This window comes from Hypomesus nipponensis, chromosome 28, assembly GCF_054491055.1.
Source record: "Hypomesus nipponensis isolate SF chromosome 28, ASM5449105v1, whole genome shotgun sequence".
NCBI classification, from domain to species: Eukaryota; Metazoa; Chordata; class Actinopteri; order Osmeriformes; family Osmeridae; genus Hypomesus; species Hypomesus nipponensis.
In genome coordinates, this window is record NC_140388.1 from 13,745,489 (window position 1) to 13,765,413 (window position 19,925).

A 19,925-nucleotide genomic window follows, 5' to 3' on the forward strand; every position below is an offset into this window, starting at 1 on the left:
ACAATCCCACTCACAAAATAGTTACAATGGATAGGCTCTCCAGTACTTACACATGTTGTGGCAGTGATGGTGAAGGCACTGGAGATGAAGGACTTGCCCTGGTTCAGGCTGACCAGAACATCCATTGTCCTAGAAAACAGTCCAATCAGTGCGTAGAACCCCCAAGAGCAAACAATAGACTATTGAATTCTAGATGAACTGCTTACTATTACTGAGCGCATTCAAAGGAATCACAAACGACATCATCTCGAGTATTACTTATTTATCAGAGAAGATAGGTCAGAAATAGGTGCAATTAAAAGCCTAATGATGAACGGCACTGCAATTTACATATGTCTATTAGGCCCAATCCAATTACCAAGGGCCTAATGAGAAACCAGGGCAGGAAATGGAACCATGCAAAACGCCTGAAATCCTCCATACTACAAAACGCTGTAAAACACTATTGTCTGTGAAATGTGGTAGAGTGTGTGGCAGCGTGCAGGGGAGTCCTGGATGAAAAGGTAGAGCTCTGGAATAATAACAAGAGGAGTCTTTGCTGTGGATTGAGCCTGAGGCTCTTCCCTGGGCGGGTATTCTCCAGTGAGCACCAACAGATGACAGACCAGACCATGTGTTCATTACTATGCAGTGTATTCTAAATAGCCTATATGGACTCCTTGCACTTTCTCTCACAATAATACTTATTTATGATTTCAGGCACGTTTAAAATGGGATGAACTTGGGATGAGCCATTTCCGACAACTTGTCTTTGTAAAGTGTGCTACATATTCTCTTTTTAATAGTACTGAAGAGACATTCTGACAGGATCTTAAATGTTGAGATTGTGGGCGGTTGGCGGAAGGCCGTTACAGGTTCTTGCATGTTAACTAAGTGCTTCTGCTGAATGGATGAGGGGAGAGGCTAATTTAGCTGACATCCTCAATACATAATAATGGTGGGCAGGTTGTTAATCAAGTTGGAGTTGTCGGCCCCGCCAAGCTGAGGGGGGCTACAGGGGGGGGGGGCTACTGGGGAGGCTGACAGACGCTCTCCCCTCTCGCTGACATCGCCGGACATCCTTAACGCAAGACAACCCAACCATGGTGCGCAAAGTATGATCTCCCCCCCAACAGCAGTAAACGGCAATAATTACGCAGGGCTACATTTTGAGTCATATTTCAGCCCAGATTTGAACTTAGTCCCTGTGACCAATACCTATAAAATACCAACCAAATATAGATGACTTTGTGTGGCTATTTTGAATGTAGTTATTCATATTTGTCAAGAGTTTTGTACCTTTGATATATATATGATGTGTAAATGCATTTGAGATATATACTGTACATACAGTATGTCATTCAAGCACCAGATAAATTGACTGAAATGGCAACAGGAGTTAGTGGGTGCAACTTGTCCCAGAAACCCCCCAAAAATGAAACGATTCATTATTCATTGTATCCCTTTCCTCGTAACTTTAACACTATAAAAGATCATGAGTGACAGCGAGGAGAGTGTTCCAGCTGCTTGGCTGGTTGAGCTTGATGTATGAGTGATGGCTGAATGAGACGATGGGTTGTCATGGGAACACTCAGCACTCCTTTAAAACTGACACAAGTTCTCAGGGGTTCTGTAACAGGGCAGAAGCCTTCTCATGTCACTGGAGATATGGATGGCTAACATAGAAACTTTCTCCACACACACACACACACACACACACACACACACACAGAACTCACACACAATGAGAGAACACACGCTCTGATCTGTCAAAAAAGCTCTTGTGATGTTAGTTGCTGATGATGCAATTCAGCTGGACCAGGTGACACTGTTTTCACTAACGGATTTTGCTTAAAGACGTGGAAATTGAGCGGGCTGAATAATTCACAGCTGAACATATGCAAAGACTGTCACCTAGAATCCAGGAATAAATCACTCTGCAGAAGTCTGCGTGGCTGACAGAAGTAGCGGAACTTTCCTCAAAGAGAGGGATGCTGTGCCAGAGGCCTAGATCATGTTAATCTGGAAGAGAAAACATCTCTCTATAGTACATGTACGTCCCTGTACCTACTGTGAATCGCTCTGGATAAGAGTGTCTGCAAAATGACTAAATGTAAATGTCTAAATGTAAACAGGACAGCAAGGCACAATGCCTCTTGTATTCCTCTTCCATAAAGGCCATGGTGGTTGGGGTTAGGGCTAGGTCTGGCCCAGGCTGCTAGATTAGATGGTGGTTGGGGTTAGGGCTAGGTCTGGCCCAGGCTGCTGGATTAGATAGTGGTTGGGGTTAGGATTAGGTCTGGCCCAGGCTGCTGGATTAGATGGTGGTTGGGGTTAGGGATAGGTGTGGCCCAGGCTGCTAGATTAGATGGTGGTTGGGGTTAGGGCTAGGTGTGGCCCAGGCTGCTAGATTAGATAGTGGTTGGGGTTAGGGTTAGGTCTGGCCCAGGCTGCTGGATTAGATGGTGGTTGGGGTTAGGGCTAGGTGTGGCCCAGGCTGCTAGATTAGATGGTGGTTGGGGTTAGGGCTAGGTCTGGCCCAGGCTGCTGGATTAGATGGTGGTTGGGGTTAGGGCTAGGTGTGGCCCAGGCTGCTGGATTATTGATGAGTCACACTGGCAGCAACACCTGTTCTTCCCCTCAATTGTCTTTTACCCACCGAGGCTGTGAAAACACCAGGTGAGGACATGTCAATGCATGAGCAAAACCACTTAACCTCCCTATCCAGTCCTACATGGGGGGGGCATCTCCTCTAATGGGGGATGAGATAGGGAGGGAGGAGGGGTGCCAACAGATGCTGTGTTAAAGCCCTGACATTGCAGCTGTCCACACAGATGATGCCCTGGGCGGGAGGCCGGGGGAGAGCGTCTCTCGATGGACGGCTGGATGAGTGGATTCCTGGACATTCACAGTGTTGAACCCAGTCCTGAATCCCAGGGAGACAGGAAGCCACAGCTGATATTAAAGTTTAGGTTCAGACTGAAGAGGGTTCATATTGGTATTCACATCTGCAGCACCCATTTACATTTAGTCATTTAGCAGACGCTCTTATCCAGAGCGATTTACAGTTAGTACAGGGACATTCCCCCCGAGGCAAGTAGGGTGAAGTGCCTTGCCCAAGGACACAACATCATTTGGCACAGCCAGGAATCGATCTGGCAACCTTCAGATTATCATAACCGCTCAGCCATCTGACTCTCACACTGTCAACTACCTCTCCTGTTTAAGTCCACGTTTACAGGTATGACTCACAAACATTCAGCCTGGGCATGGCCTCCACATGGCCACAGGAAAACATTAAAAAAAAATATATATATATATATACACACACACACACACACACAGTATTTACATCTACTTTGAAGGGAAACTATAATATATATAGTGAGAACACCATGTATACATCTACATCACAGGGGAACAAACCTCCCCTCAGATGTTGGAAAGGCCCTCTGGCCTCCAGCGCCGGATAACGGAGAGGAAGCAAGGCCAGATGGACTGAGCCAGAGCTTCCCAGGCTCTGATGTTACATGCAGGTGGTCCGGCCGTACGGGATGTTAGTGCTCAGTGAATTATTTAAATGAAGGAAGCGTGGAAAGGGAAAGGCTGCATCTGTCACACATCCTTTAAAAAACCCTTCCACTAGATGTGTTTACTCGCCTCTTAGTACCAGCAAACAACTTCATGGGTCACCATTGCTGGACAAAAGTAATTAGCAATACTTTTTTTTTACCTACAGTACATTTGTAAGCACTAGGTGTGGCAGGGTTAGGGTTAGTCAGTTGGGTTAGGGTTAGTCAGTTGGGTTTAAGGCCTTGGGTTGTGTGTGTGGGCTAATGCCTTACTATTCATATTCTTTATGTAATTGAACTTGGGGTAACTGGGTCTATTTTTCCAGAAGGATGGCACAGTAGGTACAAAAACATGTTATCGCAGCAGTTTGGATTAAAGTTGAGGGGATTATTTGAGGTGGTGTTAATTGTTGATTGTGAATAGATCAACTTGCTCTAAGCTTCACAGACTACATTAATCTTCCCTGAGCACCTGTGAGACCTTCAGGCCCTCATAAATAATCTTTCCTGGATTGGATTGCTGTCAGGGAGGACATTACTATCTGATGTTCCATCAAAATGTCTCAGGGATCATCTGTTGTGATTGGGATTAAATTGGTGACTCCGGAGAGAAAAAACTGATATCCTGATGGAAAATTACTCTAAGCATTGTTGACAACTGACGTGAATACATGCATATGTACAAAGCGACATGGCCACATAGTCTGTATCTATATACATGTAAAAAGCACAGACATATGTCATGCCTCCAGCAGTGGTGTCAATATTAGGTGTCAGTGACTAAGGTGTCAGTTGTCTCTCCTGTACCTGGTTAGGGTTATAGTGACTAGGGTGTCAGTTGTGTCCTGTAAATGGTTAGGGTTAGAGTGACTAAGGTGTCAGTTGTCTCTCCTGTAAATGGTTAGGGTTGCAGTGACTAAGGTGTCAGTTGTCTCTCCTGTAAATTATTAGGGTTAAAGTGACTAAGGTGTCAGTTGTCTCTCTTGACAGCTGCTGCTGCTCTTACTGCACCTATTACAGACTTTTCAGAACTCCTCAGAGACTAAGTAAACATTAGTACCTCTGGTGGAACATTTTAAATTTAAAATATGTAGAACAAACAAATTATAAATGTACTCAACCATAGACATTAATATTAAAGGGGCAATTGACTGCAAAACCGATTGTACCTTGTCATAGTTGAATAACGACAGTTCAGTGGGTAAAATGAACATACCGTGAATATCAAAGTCCATTGACACCTCTTTCCTACTCAAATCTCAAAAATAAAAAATTTGGCTATAAAACGCTAGCTTTTCAACAAAGCTACCGGTCCTACGTAGGACCGGTGATCGCCCTCTTATTGGCTCTGGTCTGTATCATTGTCACGCCCCAGAATTTACATCCAGACCAGCCCCAGGTAGCGTCTATCTCCGATACTAGTTTAGCTGCGCGCTGCTCTGTGTAAGCTACTTAGAAGGAATTACAAAGAAGAACGTTTTGAATTATAGGGATATTGAAAATGGACCACGGTCGTAAATGCTGTGTTCCAGGCTGTAGCCTACAGGGAAGGCTAACACTCACAGTCTTCTCAAGGAGCCAAACATTCAACAGGCATGGCTGCTGTTGTCTTATGAGAAGATCCCGGCGAAGGTCGACACTCAATCATTCATTTGCTCTGAACATTTCACCCAAGACAGTTTTGACAACCTTGGACAATTGCAAGCAGGATTTGTTAGGAAGCTGAACCTGGAAAGAGGTGCTGTTCCGACCGTATGCTCATTGCAACCGCCTATAAGGACAGTATGATGTTGTGCTAACAGTTATTAGCAATGCTAACGTTTCCTGTATAATATAGCATACCAGGTAGAATGCTAAATAAGTTTCTACACACATCAAATGACTCAAGCTAGACTAGCTGTAGTCGGCATTAGAAGGGAAGCTTCCAAAAAATAGCCAGAAAACGAACAGCAGTCTGGCTTATTGCTAACGCCTGTCTAGATAATCTATTTGAAAGAACTGGAGAAAGGCAGGTGCTTGATACAGGATACGTTAGCATTGCTAGTAACTGTTACTAGTAACACCTAGACTGTAGGCATGTAAACAAGTTTAGCTCGCTAATGCAAGAGCATAGGTAGAATGTGTGATAATTTAGCCTAGTTTATTGGCAATGCAATGGGGCTAACGTTGATTCATGTTCCTGACTGTGTTTCATTCAAATAAATAACCTGTGTAATGTAAATCTACAATTCAAGATGCATGTTTGTCCAGATCTTGGTCATGTTATTTTTCATGTTATTTAGAGCTAGCTAGCTAACTGAAGCCGAGTAGAATCAGGATATGGTTTGGTTGCTAAGCTGTAGCCTAACGTTCTACCCACCCAAGTCAATCCAGTTTGCTTCAGCAACAGAAGTGGAAACAAGTAATGTTATCATTTCAAATGATATATAGTCAATCTGTTGAAAACAGTGTTGTGTAGACACAATAGATTTATTTTTGCTCCCCAGCTTCACTCGTTGAAAACCAACCAATCAGCGCGCAGCTTATCTAAATATTAATGAGCATGACCATAAAAGGAGAAAAGCTAGTGTTTTTTCCTGGGAACATTTCAGAGGATCCGTCAGTGGGCATAGAACGGCACCCGGGCCATTTTCAACCCAACCAATGTTACATACCCTATTCGGAGACCTTAAGGAACAGTGTGAAATACCCCCCCAAAAAATTGCCCCTTTAATATTAATGATTTGCGGAATTGGGAAGGCACAGGCCTACCCAATTTGTTCTACAAAGTGCATAGGTCACTGATAATAACAACAAGATATCCCCAAAGCATTGTTGGTAGCCAAAACAAGAACCACACATTGTGAACAACCAAAATAAGGGCCAAAGGGAAGAACCATAAGAGCATGTAGTTAAGCAAGTTACAATTAAACAACATGAATCTCTAAGTGCAAGTGTACCTGTAGAAAAAGCAAGCAACAATAAAAATAAGTAACTAAAATAGAATATTTTGCAGCGAATACAACAGTTTAAATCAGTTACCACTAACCAACAAGAGCAACAAGTCTCTAAGCAAGAGTCTTGTGATCCTTGAGGAAACTAGCATTGGGTTCAGCAAACCATTCCTAAGTACCGTTGTACTCCCGGAACAAGTGCGTCTTGAGCCTTCTCTTGAAGGTGGATATTTTTCTAGGCCTACCCAAAAAGATTATTCTGGCAACGTCCCTGGTCTACATGTACTGTACAGTATACATGTACTGAACAGTCTACATGTACTGTACAGTATGTTTGTACTCCATTGGCATGGTACCATCCCTCCACCGCCTCATTGATACTTACTGTCCCACTTCATACAGCACTGGAGCAGGACACAGAAGATAATTATTCTGCACCACGCTTGGCTTCGTATCTGGAAAATAATTGGACACTAGCATGAGCTGTCTGCACATTCTGCCTTGCAAAGGCAAAGAGAATAAACCAGAGAAAAAAAACAGATGTATCAGGGCAGCATGTGTCTTTGGGTAAAAACAGAAGTAGAGAGAAGTCATCAGAGTTACGCCTGCTGACGTGGGAAGGGAAGATAGAATGTTTGGATTGTGTACAGTATGGATACTGTATACATCGGTTTGTGTGTGTGCACTTGTGTATGAATATACAGTCTGTGTCTGATAAACAGTCAGCTGCCTGAATCGTGACAAACGCGCTAAGAGTGATGTGCCCCAGCTGAGCTGACAGTTTTGCAGGGCCCTCCTGGCCTGTTACTGCTAGCTCGACTGTAGAAACCATGGCAGCGTCTTCTTCACATATGTGGCACACGTTTTGTGGTTGTGGTCATGCCTGTCCATAATTATAAAAGGTGGCCATCTTGCTACATAAGGTTGAGGGAAAACATGCGAAAAAGCCTGTTGGAATAAATAGGCCCCAAGTGGGAGACTGACAGACACAACTGAAAAGGACCAGCAGAAAGACATCTGCTGGTGGTCATCTCCTGATTCAGATAAATAACTGAAAACTATTTCAGTCAACTGAGTTAACTTTGGAGCGAGAGAGCCATATTGGCAGAAATCAGTTTTAACCAAATGGTTTCCTGCAGCCAAGCAAATGATTGAAAAGCTGCTTCAAGTGCCAAATCCAGTATGCTTCCTGCAAAAATCTATTTCTTGACAAAACAGACTGCAGGGTGGAAATGATAAAACCCAGTGACCCCTAAACAGCTCTGTTGTAATCAGACTCGTAGATCTTGTTTGCATGTTTTTTTTTTCCTTGTGTTTTTTTGGTGATACAAAAATTATACGTGAAATGGCACGAAGGTGCTAATACTGCTTCACACTGCTTCACACTGGCTCTGGTAAGTTCCGTTCCTTTCGTCTAGCATCAACAGTGTAAAACAGCAGAACACTGTCCCATCCAAGGGCCCCTCACCTCCAAAGCTTTCTTTCCAGTTAGCCTTCCTGTGCATCGAAATCAAGCAAGATGTACCTGATTCTGAATTTGTGTCAAAATATTCCTTTAATAAAGCAAACAACCCAACATCATCTGAGTATCAAGAGACAAACCAGCTGAACAACCGTAACCTACTGCAGCTGAACAGGACGGACACAAACCACTGCAGCTGAACAGGATACTTACCGAAGGTCTGGTGGTTGACTATGAAGCTGCACACGACCCCCTCGCTGCTTCTGCCAAGGGTGAAACCGTTCCCTCGGAGGACAATGTCAAAGGACTCTGGTATGTAAACAAACAAGATGGAGAAGATAGTAATGGAGAAAGCCTTTACTGAGTGCCTAACCCTTTACAAAGGGCCTCCGATGACACAGTGGAGGGGTGAGACTGCTGACACACGTACGGTTCACACACACGCTGGAGGGCTCTACTCGCAGGATCTCTGTGCACGACTGCTTCAAGATCTGCACAACAGAAGAAGAAGAGGGCATGAATACGGTGCGTTATTGTGTTGAATACATACATCAGGCTGGACCGTTATCACCTCTGTCAAGTTTGGAAACAGATTAAGACACCTGAGTGTTTGCTGTGGACCAGCCTCGCCAGGGGAGCGGCAGAGGCATGTGGAGCTCTGTCAGCCTTTATGGGGAAATTATGCAAGACTATTACATCCCTTCGTTCTATTAAACCTCAGCGAGCCTACATTATCATATAAAGAGGCCTGTGTGGGCCCACTGTCATACGAGCACACTATCTCCTATGATCCAATAAATCAACAAAGGACAAACTATGCAAATCTGCGTACACAATCGGTAAAAAGGAGCATATTAACTGCAATATATAGCACTTGGACCTTTCATTTGATGTTGGGCAAAACTTCAATCTGAAGTGGAAGGAACATTTACAGTGAGCTTATTAAATCTGATAGCTTGATATGGCATCGTGAAAGGGCTGAGGAGGGGTGGTTAGTCAGTCGAGGGAGGGAGACAGAGGCTGCTGCTATTCAACACCATTTCTGTGTCTAATTACAGATCAGAGGTGCCGGCTGGACTGGAAGGAAGCTATTCCATATCTCAGAGCCCTGATGACTTCATTATTTATAGGCTGAAGTGGACGCTATCCAAATGTGTTGGCCAGGGTTGTTTGGGTATTTTGGTGGTGTCTGAGGATGACTCTTGGATAACTCTATTTTGAGGTTTATATGTACGTGTTTTTACAATAGAGTGTCAGGCGTAAATAGGATCAGGTGTGTGATACATGGAATTACACTAACCCTAGCATGGATGCATGGAGTTTAACTAGCATGGATGCATGGAGTTTAACTAGCATGGATGCATGGAGTTTAACTAACATGGATTCATGGAGTTTAAATAACATGGATTCATGGAGTTTAACTAACATGGATGCATGGAGTTTAACTAACATGGATGCATGGAGTTTAACTAACATGGATGCATGGAGTTTAACTAACATGGATTCATGGAGTTTAACTAACATGGATTCATGGAGTTTAACTAACATGGATTCATGGAGTTTAACTAACATGGATTCATGGAGTTTGACTAACATGGATGCATGGAGTTTAACTAACATGGATGCATGGAGTTTAACTAACATGGATGCATGGAGTTTAACTAACATGGATTCATGGAGTTAAATTCAACCTTCTGTCCTTGATGTTCTTTCAAGTAGAATTTTCATCAATAATTTTCTACAGAAAGTTTTAGTTATGTAGTAATATTGATGTAAGAAGCCTGCTAACAAAACACAAGGTCCATTTGTCCGAATAACAGCAGTGATGATTCAAGCTTTTTATTTACCACAGAAATACTCAAATGTTTGGTTAAATAAAGTAACACCAGCATTAGATCTTGATCTCTCCAGACAGATGCAACATTTGTGGCAAAGTTCAGCACCGAAAGGCTCCATAGATGATCTCAATCCCTAGGAATCCTAGTGAGGAGCTGGTGAACTAGTTATTCTTCTAGGATTACTGACCACAAGAGAAGTTCTCTGCTCATTTGGAAACCATTGTTGTCTTCAACATCTTAGAGCATAAGTTTGTGGAGCCCATTTGCTACACTCTACACAGTGAAGCAGCTCTTCCTAGTAATATATAAACGTCTTGTTTCACTATGATGCAGATAAATACATGGCAGTGTCAGTTTCTTAGTACTAACTTAATAGCGAGATAATCTTTCCTAAAGATTGTTTCAGCGATCTAAGCTAAGAGACCTGGCAGTTACTGCCATGCCTTCAGCGATCTCAGCTAAGAGACCCGGCCAGTTACTGCCATGCCTTCAGCGATCTCAGCTAAGAGACCCGGCCAGTTACTGCCATGTCTGCCCACATCAGCAGACGTCATTCACAATTTTGCCAAATGTGCTACTTTGGAAATCAGATGAGTCAATTTGTCATCCAAAACCACAGTAAACTACAGTGAATACAATGAAAGAACAAGTATGGAACTGACTTACTGAGTTCACAATGCCTTTGAGTGCATGGAAGCCATCTTTGACAGGGAACACTTGATCTTTGGTGTCAGCTACTTCAGCAAGCTGTTGGTGCAAGCAACATCAAACAAAGACAATGCAGAGTTAACTTATTTTCTCACTCCTGTTTTCATCAAGTCTAAAGTGAAGGTTAGGGCAGGATGAATGATTGACCCCAAGTGAAGGTTAGGGCAGGATGTATGATTGACCCTAAGGAGAGACTGCTGAAAGAAGACTGAAAGAAGCACTGCTGCCAAAGGTCAATCATGCTGTACACACACAATTTACAGTACATTTTATTTAATAACATCTGTATTATTCATACCTGTTGCTCATCAAAGTCCTTGATCCCAACACAGTAAACTCTCGCACCATGTTTACGAGCTTCATCTGCCTGCAGAGAGATGTGTAAAATGCAGGAAAAAAAGTCAACATTATTCTTGTGTATAACACGTTCTGCATTTAATGCAAAAGTAAAAAGCATTAAACATTAGTTTAATCAAGAATTTGTCCCTCACCTCCTTTATTGTGAGCTCATGTACGTAGACATCAAGTTTCCCATCAGTCAAAGCAAGAATGATGCTGGAGGACTTTTGGGTCTGTGCTTTTATCTGTTCAGAGGCCTGATAGATATCAGAAAAGAAGAAAGAAAGCAAAGTGATAATTGGACAACTAGAGTGTGAGATGTGCCAAGTGTGAGGTGCTCCGAGGGTGAGGTGCTCCGAGGGTGAGGTGCTCCGAGGGTGAGGTGCTCCGAGGGTGAGGTGCTCCAAGGGTGAGGTGCTCCGAGGGTGAGGTGTGCTTGCATTGGTTGCAGCTGGGCCATTTTTTAAATTTATTTTTATTACTATATCACCTCCAAAGCTTTGTTTAAACTAATATCAAACATCCAAACATTGAGAATTTTCATGTGTCTACTTACATTTTACAACTGATATTTCTGTATATTCTAAATAAGTATACATACTTATTATTTATAAAGATTGCGTAGATTAAAAAGCATACATTTGTTGCTTCTCATTTACATTTCAAAATACTAAAAGTGAAGTGTAGAATGAAACAGGGTTCTCTTCTAATTTCCCTTCATGCAAGAGGGGGAATGGTGATGGTGCTGTAGGGCTGTATTGGCAGGAACCTGAATGATCAAACCCTTTTGTCACTAGTCACTCGGACATTCGTCTGGGACAGTCGTTCATTTGCACCAAAGGGACTGTAATATTAAATGACAATCACACTTTCTGGCACACACCACTGGAGCCATATGGCAGCCTTAACAGAATTTAACATTTGCATCAAAACGAAGAAAATGGGCAATCATGTGTAAGATGGTCCTAACCTAATTAAACTTCCCCGTAGGTTTTTCACTTCTAGGGATATTTTCAGCTACAGAAGAGCACATCCTAGCAGCCTAAAATCTGCATTAAAGTTAATAATGTAAGATTAAATTAACCCTAACCCAGAAGCTATAACGAGCTACTGTACTGATGTTCTACTAAGTAATCAGCCACAAGTTTGAGATGTTGTGGCGTTAGTGATGTTTGTGACTATGGCTAGCCAGTTAACTACCATTAGTCTTGTCAAAGGCAAGCACACCCAATAAAGAGTTTAGAGAGAAACCTTGCGAGTTTCCGGTCTGAACAGGCGCTTGTAACCTAGTAGAAAAGGTGGTGCCGTACCTCTTTAATGCCCTCATGCATGTACGTTTCACCTGCTGGCTTCACATCCTTTAGTCGTCTCAGGCCCTCCTCGATTTTGTAACTAGAAAAACAAAAAGGAATCCACTGACACTTCAGAGGGCAAAATGTCAAGATCTTAACAATGGAATGTCTCATTAATTTCCATTGGTTACATAAGTTATTACTATTCTGCTAAGCAGAGCTTTTCATACCATACCTATCTCCAGTTAGAGGTAGCAGGACTTGTGCTTGTGCTGAGAACACAATAAATGACACCCTCATACTTGGGCTGGAGAGTAAAAACAGATTATTAAATTCAAGTGACGAAGAGAAAAGTATGTGTGATACAGTATTCGAGCTCTTACTAGAAGTATATATTACAGTATTCTGACTCTTACTAGAAGTATATATTACAGTATTCTGACTCTTACTAGAAGTATATATTACAGTATTCTGACTCTTACTAGAAGTATATATTACAGTATTCTGACTCTTACTAGAAGTATATATTACAGTATTCTGGCTCTTACTTGTTGCATCACTTCAATTCCACACATGTTTTGGATGCCAACAAAAACAACCTTATAGAGTTGTGATTTCAGCATGGCATTCAAGATCAACCTTCTAGAGGTGTGATTTCAGCATGGCATTCAAGATCAACGGATTTGGTTTTAAAAAACTGTAATCAAAGACACTCATGTCTCTCAGAGGCAAATTAAATGAACAAATAAATAATAAAATACTGTTTTAATCATGCTTTATAAAATGAGTTCAGGCAAAGAACATTGTCTCTCTGTCTGTACTTCTGGTGGGGAAAAGGAAGTGGTGAGCTGAAACATGGACAGGAAACAGGTTGTAGGGATGACTCATACATCCTATTACAAACACTGCATATTTGTACCTGCCACTGACTGAGGGTGTGAATAAGTTAGTGCACACTTGTGTTAGTTCTCAAGAAAACACTACTGGCCAACTATTTGTGTCATCAGACAACGGTCTCTCATTGGAAACATTTATCAAGTTACAAATGTAGGAATTGTATTTAGTTAACACAGCTTTGTAAGAATAACTAGGTTAACTTAGGTTTAATACACATCCTTGAAATGTGTATTCTTTGTAAAGGTTTCCCTTTCCAAAAACATTAGTAGAGTTCCTCCTTTTTGTTTCCATCTAACTAACTAGAGTACAAACCAATAAAGAAACACACTTTTCTGTACAGTGAACAGTCCATTACAATTGCTCAACAAGCTATACCTATTACACTACATATCTGTTATCTTGATGTTCTGCTCAGATTTCTCAGTTCTTCCCCTGCTTCCCCTAGTTGTAGATCTAGGCTAGACCATTCTATACATTAGCAGGGTATAACCATGACAACAATTCAACTCGGTGAAGCAAGTCATTTATCTTTCACTTAACAGTTAAGTGAACCCCAGTATTTCCTGTAGTGGCTCTCAGAGTGAAGGCTTTGAACCCTAACCCTCAGAGTGTGAAGGCTTTGAACCCTAACCCTCAGAGTGTGAAGGCTTCGAACCATAACCCTCAGAGTGTGAAGGCTTTGATCCATAACCCTCAGAGTGTGAAGGCTTTGAACCATAACCCTCAGAGTGTGAAGGCTTCGAACCCTAACCCTCAGAGTGTGAAGGCTTTGAACCATAACCCTCAGAGTGTGAAGGCTTCGAACCCTAACCCTCAGAGTGTGAAGGCTTCGAACCATAACCCTCAGAGTGTGAAGGCTTTGATCCATAACCCTCAGAGTGTGAAGGCTTCGAACCCTAACCCTCAGAGTGTGAAGGCTTTGAACCATAACCCTCAGAGTGTGAAGGCTTCGAACCCTAACCCTCAGAGTGTGAAGGCTTCGAACCATAACCCTCAGAGTGTGAAGGCTTTGATCCATAACCCTCAGAGTGTGAAGGCTTTGAACCCTAACCCTCAGAGTGTGAAGGCTTCGAACCATAACCCTCAGAGTGTGAAGGCTTCGAACCCTAACCCTCAGAGTGTGAAGGCTTCAGAACTTAAGGCCAGGTGCTGCTTCTCCTCCACAACACCTGGCCTCACCGCCATCCACCCCCACAGGAGCACAACCTTTAAGACACATGGCCTTGGTAACAAGAAGACAGCTGCAGCATCTAGGTTACTTCCATTTCTGCACAGCTGACTTTCTACATTTTGAGTTGGAACTTTTGAGAAGAAATCCATCCATTTAATTCACAAATGCAAGAGCTAGACGTATCAAACGATACATGTAGTTGTATGTCAATTCTGCTATGTAAACTACAAATAGTGCGTATTTAAATAGTCAAATCAGTTGACCATACAGTATGTACATATTTCAGTTCTCCTGTATATTGTTGAACTTCTGTATGTTTGTTGTGACATATTAGGCTCAGGCTTTCAATCCTGATGAAAAACTTGAGTTTTTGCCTTGGATTCACCGCAAAGAGACAGCCATGCCAAAGAAATATCCGGTAGGGAAGGAAGAGAGCGGTCCAGCAGGCCGCCCCACATGGCAGAGCAGAAGTGCTCCTGGTAAACATTGTGTAGCAGATTGTCCTTGCCTTCCTGTGTTCCTTACTGTACATTCTCTGCCTCTCAGCCTCTATGTGGAAAGGGGGATATGTGTGGATCTGGACCCCTCCCCCCTCCCTCCCTGTACAAATGGCCATTCTCACAGCCCAGAACGATGATCCTTCTCTGCCACCCACTCCCTCCTGGTGCATTTGCTATTTTCTTCAACAAACCGCTTCATTCTGGCTGGGTCGCTAACCGTCTGTACTGGCACGTACCATTGAGTCAAACGTTATGCAAGCTAAAAATTCAATCTGTGAATCTAGTTGACTTTCCTTTATAGCAAGAGGGATGGACACATGGAGGTGTACTACGCAACAATTTATGATCGGAACTGGGCGCTAAATATCATCCAACTGGTGGAGGAGTTGATTGAATGTCACCGAACACATGGTATAAAAGGCCCAGTATGCCCAAAATGTCCTTGGACCATTCTTGTGGTCATGACAACATACTCACCTCACAAACCGGTCAGTAAGATTCTTCACAAAGGCATATATTTCTCCCCAGTCATTCGCCACACTTCCAGACCTGCAACAGAGGCGCAGTAGTCATCATGCTGACTTGCTGTGCTGAGTTAGTATCTCCTGTGGTTAAGTCTGAAGTGTGCAGTTAATCCAGAACCGAATGAGTCAGATAAAAGTTAGACCAGCGCTCTGCAATGGGATCAAAGCTAACCACATTGACTTTGAAGAACCCTCCATGAGTTGAGTTAAGGGGTCAGGATGGATAGGGAGTTAAAAGTTAAGGGAGCTTAACTTTTATGAGACAGTTAGAGTTTGTGTTATGGAAGTAGCCTTACAGGAGGAAAACAGTACTTTGTACTAGACCAATCCCCAACCTATAAAATATAAACCACAAATCTAGCCAAAAGTCTCAGATTAACAGGAATCAAAGTCATTTATTGGATCATTTGTGGTAATAAATGAAAATGTTAGCAATCCTCAAAAAACATACATTAATTTAACACAGGGAAGGGGCGAAGGATGTTGGGTGAGTCCTATAAGCCCTTCTTACCCCTATCGATAAGTCAAAGGGACCAATATGAAAATGCGCCCTTGATGAAATGACAGAGAGGTAATTAAACCAATAATTACAATTCAATGTATGTGCAGAGAACATAAAACACAGGAGTTAGACCATTAGGACTCCCATCTTTCACACACCCCCTCTCCTCCCTCAAATCCAAAGACAAGGTCAATGTCTTTATCAACGACTAGAGAGTAGAACTCTGCTGAGAGGGAGGCCCAGTGGCTATCCACCCTAACACTAGCTGACCTAGCTAACACTAGTTGAGCTGACCTAGCTAACACTAGCTGAGCTCAGCTAGCTGAGCTGACCTAGCTAACACTAGCTGAGCTCAGCTAGCTGAGCTGACCTAGCTAACACTAGCTGAGCTCAGCTAGCTGAGCTGACCTAGCTAACACTAGCTGAGCTGACCAAATAACACTGATGTAGCTCGGATCAACAAATAGTCTTACTGAGTTTGGTTATAGGCTACGCAACTTTTTATTGATCACTAGCCTACGGTGCCCAGGCCGGTGCCCAGGCCGGTGCCCAGGCCGGTGCCCAGGCCGGTGCCCAGGCCGGTGCCCAGGCCAGTGCCCAGGCCGGTGCCCAGGCTAGGGCTAACCTGCTACTCTGCATAACCTTTATCTACTGGATGTCACACTACCCTGAGTATCTGAGCAGGCCTTACACTCCAACCACAAAATCAAGTTGGGGCTTTGGTTTTTAGCAGAGAACTATGCATCGCCAGAGTGAACACTAACAGAGTGAACACTTACAGAGTGAATACTTACAGAGTGAATACTAACAGAGTGAACACTAACAGAGTGAATACTAACAGAGTGATTACTAACAAAGAAACACTGCATTAGGTTATCAAACAAGCCGTACTGGTCAGCTTTCATTTCAGTGGCCAGCAACACTAACATTTGATTTTAAACAATCAAAGATACTCTATCTGGCCAGGGTCAGAGTATTTACAGAACCAGCATTCAAACACATACAGGCTGGAAAGACCTACTTTGTCAGTTGTGCCAACACTATCTCTGCCATCATTGAGTAATTGTATAATTTAGTTTGGGGTGGAGGGCTTAACTCCAGACAGGAAATATTGTCACTGAACAGCTTCAGAAAAATGGCATGTTTCCAAGTTTGGGGAAAAAGATAAGAAAGAGCATTTGCCACCAAGCATTTTGGCTTCCTGTTGTATTGGTGTTGATGTATGAGGTGAAAAATAGAACATCACTTAGTTAATGGTGAATCTGACAATTACCCAAACTGGCATTAGGGTGCTAAGTGGGTATGAATGAGTTGGAGTTAGACATGCCCTATAGTAAATTCCTTGTTTGTGCTTACAAACTTACTTGGCAAATGAAGCTGTTTTTGATTCTGATAAATCCAGGCTCTTTGTGCCACCCAAATCAACAAGTATCACTGTTTATACAAATCATAACTGATATCATAACTGATATTTCTGTATATTTTATATTAAAATGCATAGCTTACTTATTATTTATAAAGATTACATAGATTTAAAAGCATTTTTTGTCTGCTCATTTACAACTCAAAATACTAAGAGTGAAGAGTAGAATGAAATAGTTGTCTTCTCATTTCCCCTGCAAGAGGGAATGGTGATCAGCAACCTCATAGTTGAATCAAAACGAATACATTTGGCACACCGGTGTAAAAATGGACCTTATCTCTATGACTTACACGTCATTGTAAGTTTTTCTCTTCTAATGATATTTTCAGGCATTTGGCCTACTCATATTGCAATCATTCATTAATAAAGAACCCCCTTTGAAATGTATTTTAACAACGACGTTACCAGCAGTAGCTAGCCATCTTAGATGGAATCGCAATTCAAATAGTATCATCTGCTAACTGAAAATATGACCCCAAAAACGTAAATGACAATTAGGGGAAAATCACGATTGCGTTGGTTGAATTCAATTTAACATTACTTCCGTTCTACGGTATAGGCTGAAATGAATTATTTTCATGAACAGATTAAAGTTTAGGCTGTGGCAATGGAGTTCGGGTTAGTAGTCACTAGTCATAGTTTCACCTTTTGAAAGACTTTTGATTTAAGTAAGGGTAGTGCCGAACATGTGCCGCCGTTTGACTTCCTACAAGTACTGTAAACAGCTGTGGAGATGTTTTTGTTAGCTACAAGACTAGGCTAACGTTGCAGTGAGTTACACTGGTTTGAAACCACAAGTAATGATAATTTCACCAACAAATCGTGTACTTGTAATCTAATGTCATAATAAATCCTACAACGAAAATGTATTTGCGAGGAATGTTTATTTTAACGATTGAAAACAGATGCATCATAGACCGCTGTAGTATGTGTTGCCCGGGCAACAGAGGCTAATGTCATGATGCTAATGCTTCAGTGAAATAGTAGACTACTGTTTCCGAAAGTAGATGTAACTACTTCCTTACATCATCTTATATTGTACATTACACTTCACAATTGTGTTCCATATCACAAAGTAAAATGAGTACATAGTTATCACCCTGGCCTCTTTGCTTGTGGTGTTTTTGCAGCTCCCTTGCAGTAAAGCAGTTAGCCTAGCTATCTCCCAGAAGTTAACGAGCTGCTAAACTAATAGGCACGTTCGACTTCATGCAGCGCCGGCGGCGACGACAGTCGGCTGCAGTCGGCTGCCTTGAAGCTGACAATGCCATTGGCTGCTTCAAGTCAGCCGGGCTGCAGGCGGCTGTAGGCGACACCGGCGCTGCATGAAGTCGAACGTGATGAAGTCGAATGCACCTAATGTTCTGCTAGAGGTAGTCACGCGATATTTCGTGACGTTAGTGACGTCAGTAGCGTCAGTGACTGTGGCTAGCAAGTTAGCCACCGTTAGCTTCACTTTTGCCCCAAAAACTTTATTAAAACCTAAACCGTGCAACGGAACATAAATCCCAATAGAACCAGCGCAATCGTGACCAAGACGAACCTTTTGACATCGACTTTGTCTATGTAGTCCAAATATTGACTGAGCCTAAAGGGCGCGAAAATAAACATTAATAATAAATATAGCTATGTGTGAGATAACAATAGTTTGTGCTCGCCGAAGGCAAGCACACCCCAATAATTATTCTAGTGTTATTCCAAATGCATTTAGAGACACGATATAGCTTTGTGTCTGCCAACATCACCATTTTACCCTGAGTTGAACTTCAGCGTGACAGTCATTTCAGCCATTTCAGTGATGCAGGACCATCGCCTTTAACCTAATTCAATCATTGGCTGCGCCAGCAACGCCAAATCGCGTTAACTATCTGACTGCTGCAATAGCTCAACGGACACAACCGTATCCACGGCTTATCAGTTGTCCCGTTTTAGTGGCATTCGTTACAGTAGTCTAGCCTACACATTTTTTTTAGAGAATACATCAGTAACTACGTATATTGTAGCGACTTACCTGTCTAAAACAAAGTATAAATCATACGCTCCGTGACACGAGGCTTCTTCTGCATGACAAGACGATGCAAACAAAGTAATTAGAATTATAACTGCTGTTGCTGAAATCCAGTGAATATTCAGGTAAAAACTATTCTGCTTCGTTGTCGAGGTGGACAGCTGTTGAAACATTTTGGCTCGATACAAGCTATTAACTTTTCATGCGATATCATACAGCCCGATAAACGTCCAAAAGTCCCTCGACGATCTCGACTAGTAGACAATCAAGACAGACCTCAACTTTCCTGGTTAGAAACACAACATGCCAGAGATACACTCGAACTAAGTAACCGTGCTTCTTGCAAAATATAAGAAACCCCCAAGCTGACGTCAACGACAAGATTTCTTCATGTTTTTAATGACTACCGCTATGATGTTGACAGAACCCAGCTCTACACGTCCTAATCATAGAAGTGATGTTATAAAACATTCCAAAAGTATTTTTCACACAACACACCCCGAGTAAACGTTATTAAATACGCGCATGCGTGACTTTGAGCCAGATGTAGGTCCTGAGGCCGCGCATCAAACAGCTGCAGCATCTTTCCGCGGTGTAGTTAAACGCTATTCACACCGTTGACTGTTATATATACAGACTTCATGTACTCTTTTGGATCGTAATTGTAGTTTATTTTCTCATATCTCTTACGATTTTGACGCAGCAGTAATATTGATGCAAAGTGATGTGAAACAAACTGCTCGGCTACTGAATGATGAAACTAGTAGGCCTAATTAT

The 19,925-nt window shown here is 42.4% G+C and overlaps 1 protein-coding gene across 5 annotated transcripts in view; it reads right to left on the reverse strand.

Annotated features, from left to right (window-relative positions):
- Window positions 1-19,652, reverse strand: part of antxr2a (ANTXR cell adhesion molecule 2a) — a 49,482-nt gene extending 29,830 nt beyond the window's left edge. For 3 of the 5 annotated variants that reach the window (XR_014751035.1, XM_084694875.1, XM_084694877.1), the window contains exons 1-11: window positions 19,152-19,652; window positions 15,169-15,240; window positions 12,359-12,430; window positions 12,142-12,223; window positions 10,984-11,088; window positions 10,791-10,859; window positions 10,451-10,531; window positions 8,377-8,437; window positions 8,160-8,255; window positions 6,870-6,939; window positions 51-129 (exon numbers count right to left, since the gene is read on the reverse strand). Coding sequence is in view for 4 of the 5 variants with exons in the window: in XM_084694875.1 (XP_084551001.1) it covers window positions 51-129; window positions 6,870-6,939; window positions 8,160-8,255; window positions 8,377-8,437; window positions 10,451-10,531; window positions 10,791-10,859; window positions 10,984-11,088; window positions 12,142-12,223; window positions 12,359-12,430; window positions 15,169-15,240; window positions 19,152-19,321 (957 nt within the window). In the remaining variant the exon portion in view is untranslated. Of the gene's footprint in view, window positions 1-50; window positions 130-6,869; window positions 6,940-8,159; window positions 8,256-8,376; window positions 8,438-10,450; window positions 10,532-10,790; window positions 10,860-10,983; window positions 11,089-12,141; window positions 12,224-12,358; window positions 12,431-15,168; window positions 15,241-18,893; window positions 19,004-19,151 lie in introns of those variants that run through there. The other 2 variants (XM_084694876.1, XM_084694878.1) reach the window with 2 other exon arrangements.
- Window positions 19,653-19,925: the final 273 nt, after the last annotated feature.